A 10,465-nucleotide genomic window follows, 5' to 3' on the forward strand; every position below is an offset into this window, starting at 1 on the left:
ACACAATCAACAGCTACAATTAATAGAGAGCCAAACCTGCGCACCATCCAACACATAGAGAAATAATAGCTAATCAATCTATCAAAAGGCGAAATAGCACAGACTTAACGCTGAAGAACAGGGGAACACGCGGCGACACGGAAACAACAACAGAGGAAAATAATCTATCATTGAACCATCATAAAATCGACCAATATACAATTTTCATTCTAACAAACACTACGAACCTTGATGGAGGTGTCGAAGACGTAGAAAATATGCACTGTTTTCATCTCGGTTTTCACTCTTTTCCTCAAAGCCGGGAGACCTTATGTGTCTATCTATGTGACCATAGCACCGCGCATGCTTTATCACTCACAGGGTTAGGGGCTATATTACTTCGTCCAGCAAACGGGGCGCTCTAGAGGTCAGATAAGAGAGTTCAAAGGCGATATATTTTATTGTGCAGTGCAAATAGATGTCGATATCACTCGCGGGGATCATTATCTTTTCGCATCCTTTCCTTGAAACGGAAATCTTTCGTCAGAGTGGTTGACAAGTCGGCTAAGTTTGTACAGATGCGATATTGTTATTGAGCATGTAGAGAAAGTCCAAATTATTAAATGGTAGCAACAATACTCAATCAAAAAACGAGAAACAAATTTAATTACATCTTAATTTTGTAATATCTTGCAACAGAAAGTTCTATATAGATGATCCACCCAAAAAAACCAAATGTGAAACTCAACTCAGAAATATGAGGCATTCCCAACTCAGAGATTATTTTTACTTATCTCAATCGAGTGAACAATTGAAACAAATACGACACAATTAATACATCATGCATACATAATGTCCAACTCATAGAATATCAGTCGAACCTGAAACAAAACAATAATTGAGACAAATCATTTCTAAGCAAGCAGCGTGAATACACCAGAGAATCTGTACTGAAACTTGTCATTTTCAATAAATAAACATGATTAACTAGTGGATTCAAGCGATAAAGTGTGATGAAACCCGACGACCCCCAACAACATCATCAAGTTAGGGAGGGACGGGCTCTAGTATGGCCTTGTACATAGAATCATTGAAAGTGCACATTTTTTCTTACTCATCACATCTTTTTGTAAATCAATTTCCATAATTCTCATGGCATGTGGATATTAATAACATTCTAAAAAATTTTAATCAATAAAATGACCATAGATATGCTTTTAATTAAGTGTAGACGCCACACAGAAATATCAAATGTGAAATGCAACTCAGAGGTATGAGGCATTCCCATCTTAGAGGTACTGACTTATGTCAATCGAGTGAACAATTGAAACAAATGTAAGACAATTATTTCAGGTAGTAACTTCACAACTCATAGAATATCAGTCGAGTGAATACTTGAAACAGAGTCAAAACGATAATTCTCACGACAGGTGGATATTATAGCATTCTCAACCAGATAATAAAGTTTTAATAAATAAAATAAACATAGATATGCTTTTAATTAAGTGTAGATGTGCACTTGAAAACAGAAGAGACAATTGCTCTACATTGAAAAGATGGACAGATTTTGTATTCGATACCATAAGTCATGGGAAGATGTGATAAAAAAACTGCTTCGAAAAGGCGGAGCCGCGAAACGATTTCATTATTGCTGCATTTCAATACGTCCTAGACATGGTCGTATTTGGAGAAATGGTACAAACTACAGAATTGAAGGTGCAAGAATTTATATGCCGAATCTACAATACTTATAAAAATATCTGCACATCAACGTCGGAAGGGCCACTGGGATTAATGGCGGAGTTTTTGAGGTTTGCCAACGAAGAATTGAAATACACTAGACCAGATGTGATTGTAATCATTGCAATGGGCAATGCGTTCATCAAGAAAGCAGTCGGATCAAATTATCATATACAAGCGGTCTATATCGCACGATTCATTACGGATTTGTTGAAATTACACATATCTGAGATGGAAAGTACATAAAATCTTATCACGTGATATATTCCACCCTAGAGCCCCTACACATTTATTTTATTCTACCAGTCAGTGATGTCGAATCAACAGAAGTTCAATATTGTCGTGCAAGGTCTGATGTATTATCACCTGTTGAAACTCAACAAACATATCAATTGCGGTGGGCCACCGGACGATTTTCATCTAATACTCTCTTGTACGCCATTCAAGAATCTTCATACAAAGAAAGGAAACATCAATAAGAGACTGTGCAAGTTCATCGCGACAAAGTGCAAGTTGTTGAAGCAATACAAACACGGCGTCAACATAGCGCCTGCGTTAATCAACGCTGAATTCAAGCGCCCAATGACCAGAATAAACTATTTAATGTCTTCGTAATTCATCAATGAAGACAACAAACGAAAACTTCAGAGTTTGAAATAGAACTGTAATTTATCGAAATAACCAAGTGTATAACTGAAACAATAAATGTAATCTTTGTCATCATTATAATGAATTCTTCGCATCACAATGAAAAAACACCTTACATTTAGCATGGCTAGACTGAGAACAGTGATCGCTAAGGAAACGAATATTCCACAATTTGTGTAAGAATTCTCATATGGAATGAGACCTGACCACCGAATAGGTTTTATTCGACTACACTCTGTACAAGTTCAACACCCGAAGGATAGGATTGCCGGAGAAGGATCGGTCATTGAAATTTAGAGACATGATACATCAGTCTATGATTGCAAAAAGGATCACTAATCTCATGTGAAAACGTATCAGATTTCATGAATTAAATTCCACAGTGCATGTATATTTCTCAATCAGTTGCATTAGCCCAGACATAGTAAAGAAAAGGCGTCTTTGACAAGCAACCCCATTGGAGTGCGGAACAAATACATATTTTTGTCAACACAGTTGTCCGTTTGTATGACGGGATAGGAAAAATGAGCCGTCCAAGATAGGGCAAAATGGGAAATAAGTCAAGATAACAAATTGCGGCGGGATAAGTCAAAGTGTTCGGGACACAGTGTCATCGACTTTTACAATCGCATTCGGCTTCAGTGCCTGGGAGATAATACGAAGACTTCGCGAAAAGCGAATCTATTATCAGATGCCACAATGCAAACGAAACGTTTTACGAGCATGACGTGCAGGCCAAGTCTACATTTCTAATCACATAGTCTTTGTAACACACGGCACACAAACGTACATGAAATAATTTCCAAGTGGCAATCAGATTTTGGGAGAAGCGGATCACAGAACCGCCATCAGAAGCGCTTAAACAATATACAATGAAGATGAGTGCTATGCATAAACACAATGGAAGATATGTTGTATTAATTATAATAACCGGATCAGCGCAGGTCACACATAAACGTAGATCCAATTCACAAAATATACTCGAGATTTCTCGTAACCATACACAAAAACTATCACATTATTTTAGTGTCATAGCATCCGGGCACTACAAATGGAAAGGCCATACTTATAAGTCTTTAGCTCATAACGTCCTAAAATGCAAATTCCTCCCTAAAGATCATTTTCTTCTTTAAATTTTCAAAGTCAAAACTGCACGCTATTTCTTGCATTTTTCTAAAGATATAGATTAAAAAGTTGTGCATACACTCACACATACTATACAAGATATTTGATTGTGGATTAATTGCTAAAATTTATCGATTCACATTCAGGAGAAGTGGTGACTGCCACACATCAGTAAGAGTTTAATTACAATTTGAACAGGTGTTGCGATTTATGATCAGTGTTGTAGAATGTGTAATTTCACAATACGCAAGCTTTAGCTCACTCACTTTGACGAGCACTCTTTCACGATGTCAGAGAAGTTAATCGATTGATATTTTCTGTATACACTATAACATCATGCGAATTTTGATGTCGTGGATATTAAAAGTTACGAATATTTTCCGAACGAAATTTCTCTGCTGTCCACAATTAACTATCGGCATTTGCAATTAAAGCTCCATTATGGTGGTCACGTATAATACTTTATAATAAAACTTTTAATTTTGATTTTAATCATATTGATTCAAAATATCTTCTTTGTATTTAAAACTCCGCTAAGGTGGTCATGTTAGACTTTTTATAATAAAACTTTTTAATTTTTATTGTAATAGTATTTATTAAAAATATCTTCTTTGATTAAAATGTGCAACTCCTTCTGCTTAATTGAAAACTTGCGTGATTATCACTAATAAAAAATATTGTGTTTGATCTGTGATACCCCTTCAATGCTATTGCATCGTACCTGTAATAAGTATATTCTTTGTTACGTGTATTGTATTGTGTTTCTTCTGCTTCAGATTTTTGGCTAAGTTTTTCGCATTCACGCAGAGTCATAACATAATTTCTGACACTAATGACTTCAATAAATATATTTTCACTTGTACTTTTGTGTATGGCTATCCTTTGCATGTAAACAGCCTACTGCACACCTGTTGTAGCTGGAAAAAAAATTACGATTCAAGTCGGCTCAGGCTGAAAAATGACGAAAGTCGGTGGCCAAGGTTCAAAAATGTGAGAGGGTAAACGCGCACGCAGCCCTCCGGCCACGCGCCGCCCACCGGTAAGCGCCTCCACCCGAGCGCCAGCCGCCGGGTGCGGGAAAAAATACGCGAAGCAAATCGGCCAAGGCTAAAAAATGTCGAAAGAAGTTGTCCCAGGCTGAAAAATGTGAGCGGGTAGGCGCGCACGCAGCCCTCCCCCCGCTGATAAGCACGCGGACAACCCTCCGCACACGCGCCCGCGCGGGGAAAAATACGCGCAGGGCTCAGGCCAGGGCCCAGGGGTCCAGGTTGCTGAGTGAACCCCCTGTAGTTTCTCACCGCCCTCTTACTACTTCAGTTGCTAATGCGGAGCGGCGGAAGTGACGGCGGCAGAAGGTACGGCCGCGCCGTTTACATACTTTCCACTTCCACTCAGATCGAGGCGCAAAGCGTCGCCTTAAGGCCACGTACCCACATGCGGTAGAGATGTGCGCAACCGCCTACCGCAAGCGGACGCGTGTGCATGCCGCTCCAGCTATACTGCTTCCGCCCGCGACTATCCACAGCGAAAGGTTGACAAGATGGCGGACGACAGCGAAGTCTAGCTATACTGACTGTAGTGAACGTTTCCTTTCTTACATCTGAGCTTTTGCGGAATCAACATTGCAGACGCAAGAAACGCAAGCTTTAGGTTCACTCGCAGTGGCGATAGCGCAATCTTTTCTTGCGAACAATGTTTATTTCTAACACTGACAGTGAATATCTTACACTTTACTTACCTGCATTCCCAAATTTTATTCCAGTGTAGACCCAAAAAGTCATTTTAATGCAACGCTCTATAGTGTAGGCAGCAATGACATTTTATTTCCGTCGTAAATTCGTCGGCTGAAAAATGTGAGCATCACAGCGACATACCTTCCAGTCAACGACGCCGTCAATGCTCTCCGTGCGGGAAGCCGGAAGAAAACAAGAACGCACGCAACTTCTGTTTACTTCCCGATTGGCCAAGCATGTGCGGATGCCGCTAAAAATCGTGCACTGCGCGATCGCCAAAAAGCGGAAAGCAGAGGAGGCTTTTCCCGCACAGCGGCAAGTGTTTACCGCGCCGCGTTCGCGTTTCCAAGCAGACTCTCCGCATGTGGGTACGCGGAGGTACGAGGCTATCAGCTCCGCGCTGTTTCCTTCCATAAAGCTCACGGTGGTACAGCTTGCGACATATTTGTCTGTAATCGACAGCTTGCGGTTTATATCCTGTCTCAAATCTACAGGTGTTCCAAGAATGTCTCCTTTCACTAATCGACACGTACGGCATGCTATCCCGTGCGACCAAACGTACAATATTGCAATGCCTGGATAATCCAGGCGGGAATAACCGCAAGCTCTCGAATCCAGAGAAGTATGCCGCGAGCTGTAGTCTTCAGTACCGAGTGTTCGTAGACCGTTCATTACGCCACCGTCAACCGGAACCAATGACAGAATGCGCGAAGAATGAATGAAGAATCTTGATGAGGTGCGGTAACGCGGTAGCATACCGGGCTCCCCGTAGCGATCTACTAACATTGGCAGTTAGTGAGCTTTAGTGCATCGTACGCTATCGCCTTAGCGTACGTAAGGGATGGCGTTGGTGGTCCTGCGCACTGCGCGAAGCTCTCTTTCTGTTATGGGCGTGCGCACAACCATGAACGCCATGCCTTACGTAGGGAAAGGTGATAGCGTACGATGAACTAAACCTTATCTTGTTTTGAGGCTGTGGAATTTACGCCGTTTTTGTCTCCTCTTGACTAGTATCGTGGTTCAAACCGGTGCCCTCATGAGATAAGCGTCAGCTACTTTTGCGGCTGCCAAAGCACTGCGCCTTCCGGGACGACAGTTAAATATCCTGAAATTTAAGCGCGTATTAAAGGTACTGTAAAGCAGTAGACAAGCATGATATGCCGGTGATGTGACTAGAGACTTTGTTGCTTCTAAATACCATATGCGGAAGCATACGACCGCCAACGCGCTATAACCATGTTTAATTTGCCATGAAAGATGCGGCGTAGCAGTGCCGTGTATGCCAAAGAGAGTCTGGCCATTAATGGGACCTGCCTATACCTGGAGCTCCACCCACTTTTTGAGCTCTCTGGCCAATCACGAGCCAAAATACAGTTCGCTATAAATCCCAGGCTACCCAAGCTATATATTACCTGTATTCACTGGGTGCCGACATTTTCGGGAACCTGGATTGGATCAGATTAAATAGGATATTCCCTGACGACCTTAGATTTTGCGTCCACTTTTAACGGCGCCATCTGGATGGAGAGGGGAATGTCGGGAACACGCAGAATAGCAGAAGGGCAGAAGTAGCAGAAGTGCTTGCTAGCAGAACTGATTGGCCGGCAGAACCGCTACTTGGAACAGACTGCCAGTATTCTACGTATTTTAACTATGAAATATAACAAGACTGAATCAAGAACGGGCTAATGTGTGTATATGGATAACAGTATGTCATCAAATGCAAATTGTTGGCCATCCGTAGCGTTTTTCTTACTATTTGCCTGTGATCGCTGTCGTTGCTAGGCCTAACAAGGACGACGAAACATTATTTTCAGGTAAACATCGACACTGGAGCGTAATTTAAATGTGATTTGCAAGATAATTGCAACACGATGTACACTTACGGAATAAAATTGACGTGATATTTGGGGGAAAAAAATGTCATGAAGTTCTCGTTTCGCCGTTCCAAGCTACGCCACCATTTTCGGGAAAATTTTGGTGTCTTCGCGGCCCGCATAGAAAACAGCAGCCAATGAAAAACGCTCAATTTGACTGACAGGTCGAGCCTGTTTTTTAGGCTCCTCCTAATGAACAGACTCCCTTTGCGATACACGGTACTGCGGCGTAGTGGAGCGGTGCGACGCCTGGTGTTAAACAACCCGTTGCACAGCGGGCAACACTGAAAATTGGTATTACACACTATTACATAGGAAACTTCGTTATTTTAGTAACCATATTGTTAGTTTTCCTGTTTACCTATGCATTCTGAAACCCCTGTTAACAGTGTTCTATGCGAAGTAACCCTGCGCTGGCCGCTGTTCGATGGAGGCTCTCCCTACTTCTTTGCTGCGCCTGCGCGCTCCTTCTGTTCCCGGCCTCTTTCGAATGAACAAACAAGTCCCGACGCTGTCTGGCTTCTTGAACGTCTGACGGCTCAGCATTTCATTTCAGCTCGCTTATCCGTTGATCCTCAGATGTGGATCGTTGTGTGGATTGCAAGGGCGGATTTTACGGTGGATTGCTTTGTCGGGCCCAGTGTTATACGCATGCAATGTGGTTGCCGCCGTGTGTGTCAGGAGTACGGATTCATTCCGAATACCTAGTACAGTGTTGCCCGTAATCTTTCATTGCATTTTTTTAATTAATTGCACCGTCGATTGGAATGAAACTTGTGCAGTTTTTGCCCTGGTGGCTTGGACTATCGAATAGCCACACGAAATGACATTTGATCCGTGCTGCTTTACAGTACCTTTAAAGCCCACTAGATGATTGAAATGAATCAACCGACTGATCACTGGATGTTGCTCATGATCATAGTTACGTAGAACTCGTGCCATAGAACTGCGAATATGCTACGGCAGTGTGTCCCTGAGCGTGTGAGGGGCATTGTTCACGTGACAATGTGTCTGCGATCTCGCAAGGCACCAGTGAGCGGGTTTTCGCAGAGCGGCATCGTTCTCTGCATGGATTAATAGCAGAAACTTCCTCGCTCGAGGGCGAGCTCTTACACCCTCGTTGTGAGGGGGACACGTCACGTGAGGTGGTTCCAAGGGAGAAACTAGGGAGCTGTGCAGAAGAGTGACCTTTCATAGCATGTTATCACTATTCCTTTTAAAATACAAAAGGATTTCCAAGAGCATAACATATTTCATCACAACTTATCAACTACCTGCACTCTAAGAAAAAAAGGAGTACTTCAACTCCTTTTGGGCAGTAATTGCATTGCCACAAAAAAATAGTCCCTTTCGGGAGTAAATGCACGGGAGTAAATGAACGTCACAGAGTGAAGACCGCATTTTACGCGCTGTTGTAAGAGTCCCAGGTACATAATTGGTGCGCATGCATGAAAATACTTTGAAGCAAACCTTCAACCGTGATATATCGAGTGATATAAAATCTTACGCCATACTAGGGCACAATTTGCGAAGAAAGATGCGGTAACTGTTTCTTACTCCGTGTTGTTGGAAAATTGCTACGTTGTCTGAGTTATACAGCCTTATGTCGTTCAAATTGACCAAGGGCACATATTTACGTAGACTGTTGCATTCAGGAGACCATTCGCGAAGTTTAGTGACAATTCGCAGTCCTGGGGAGAAAATGTCGGGACTAAATGTTGGGTTAGGGGACTAAAATGGGGAGTACTTGCAGACTAGGGGAGTAGAAGCTGCAATTACTCCCCGTTTTACTCCTTTTTTTCTTAGAGTGTGGTGCTGACGTCACGTTATGCTTGAATCACTTTTTCCTGAGCAGAATACGTTATATCTTGGGTTGTCTGTCGTCTTTGATCATTTGCAGATGTGCAACGCAGCAAAACAATTTGGCTTCGACGGAAGCTGGGTTATCTTCGACATGGAATACCTAGATACGACGAATGTCTGCAGCGACCAGGTCTTTGCTGACAGCTTCGCCATCGTGCATTGGGTTAAGAAACACATGGAAAGTAACTTCTACACGTGCGACGGAATTTGGTCGTCTTCACTCACCGAATTTCATGACTCGATCACTTGTGGAAGGCCTGGAAGATGATTGTGGATATATGGATACAAATTTGATAGAAAACGATGCTGCTTGCTTACGCTTTGTTGCCGTGTTTCCGTGCTTTGGCTCCCATGTGATATACTGTGGGCTCTGCGCGCAGCGTGAAATCACAATTGCTGCCCTGACAACAGACCAACCCAAACTAGTTACTGCTCCCACGGTTAGAACTGCGAAGAAACTTTTCCCCACTCCAACTGTTAAAAGTGTCTTTAACGTAAAATGAGTAACAAATACATCGCTTGGAGAGACGTCGTGCTAGATATGCTTTTGCTGCGATCCTTTAAAGGGACGGTCTCGTACACCCTGGCCCATCTACAAAGCGTACCATTCGATTCCTCATTGCTGAAAGCGTAATACTGTGAATTCGCTCGTCCAGAATCGTCAAGAATTAAGTTGATAACAACAGCGCCAGAATATCGCGATTTGTGCTTCCAACAGCGACATCCCCTACGACGTTACGGTGGCAGACCCGTGAGTGGAGGAGAAAATCGTCCGTTCTCGCGCCCTTTTGCAGGGGTGAGAGTAGACGACCTGCAAAAGGTTCTCGAGGACCACGGCGACGGCTATAAATTTGCTGTATGTAGTCAAACGAAAGACACGTATTGTAAAATGTGGCGAACTACAGTGTCAATACATCTCGCATCTTGATTTCGAGAACAAGCGGGAGTTTACGTGGATGATTCGACCTAATAATAATAATATTTACGAACTTGTATCATACCGTTCATACCGTCGAGCATTTCTAGTTCGTCTCACCTGCGAAAAGAATATCCGGTATATGGAAGTGGTGGAAACGTAACCCGGGTGTAACATGTCTTTTGTCGACGACAATGCGACGAAAGCGGATATACGTAGAAAAGCAGCTGTTGCGATTCATTTTCAACAAAAAAATCGTGTACTCGAAAGTGACGTGTAGTCAAAACGCGCATGTACTCCGGACGTTTCGTTCACGATGCATATGAGGTAAGAGACGTTCTGCGGGCACGATATGTGACGGCGTCGGACGCAGCTCAAACTGCAGTGGTAACCGCGTACGACGATTTCTCGGCAGAAAAACAACGGCCAACTTTCCCACCGGCACGACAACTCGACCGAAAAACGGCGGGACGAAACGCATGCACAGATTTCCACTGCTGCGGATCGTGGCGCCCTAGCGGGCGTTTCGTTAGTCCGTGTTAAATTTGATTTCAATTAACTTATTTAACTTTTTTGCTACACAT

General features: G+C 42.8%; 1 protein-coding gene across 3 annotated transcripts in view; it reads left to right on the top strand.

Moving 5' to 3' along the window:
- Positions 1-9,282, top strand: part of LOC135388338 (uncharacterized) — a 66,292-nt gene extending 57,010 nt beyond the window's left edge. For all 3 annotated transcript variants that reach the window (XM_064617831.1, XM_064617830.1, XM_064617829.1), the window contains one exon: positions 9,003-9,282. In XM_064617831.1, the coding sequence (XP_064473901.1) occupies positions 9,003-9,233 (231 nt within the window). In that variant the 3' untranslated portion in view covers positions 9,234-9,282. The remainder of the gene's footprint in view (positions 1-9,002) is intronic.
- The last annotated feature ends 1,183 nt before the right edge of the window (positions 9,283-10,465 follow it).

Source organism: Ornithodoros turicata, chromosome 3 (assembly GCF_037126465.1).
Source record: "Ornithodoros turicata isolate Travis chromosome 3, ASM3712646v1, whole genome shotgun sequence".
NCBI lineage: Eukaryota > Metazoa > Arthropoda > Arachnida > Ixodida > Argasidae > Ornithodoros > Ornithodoros turicata.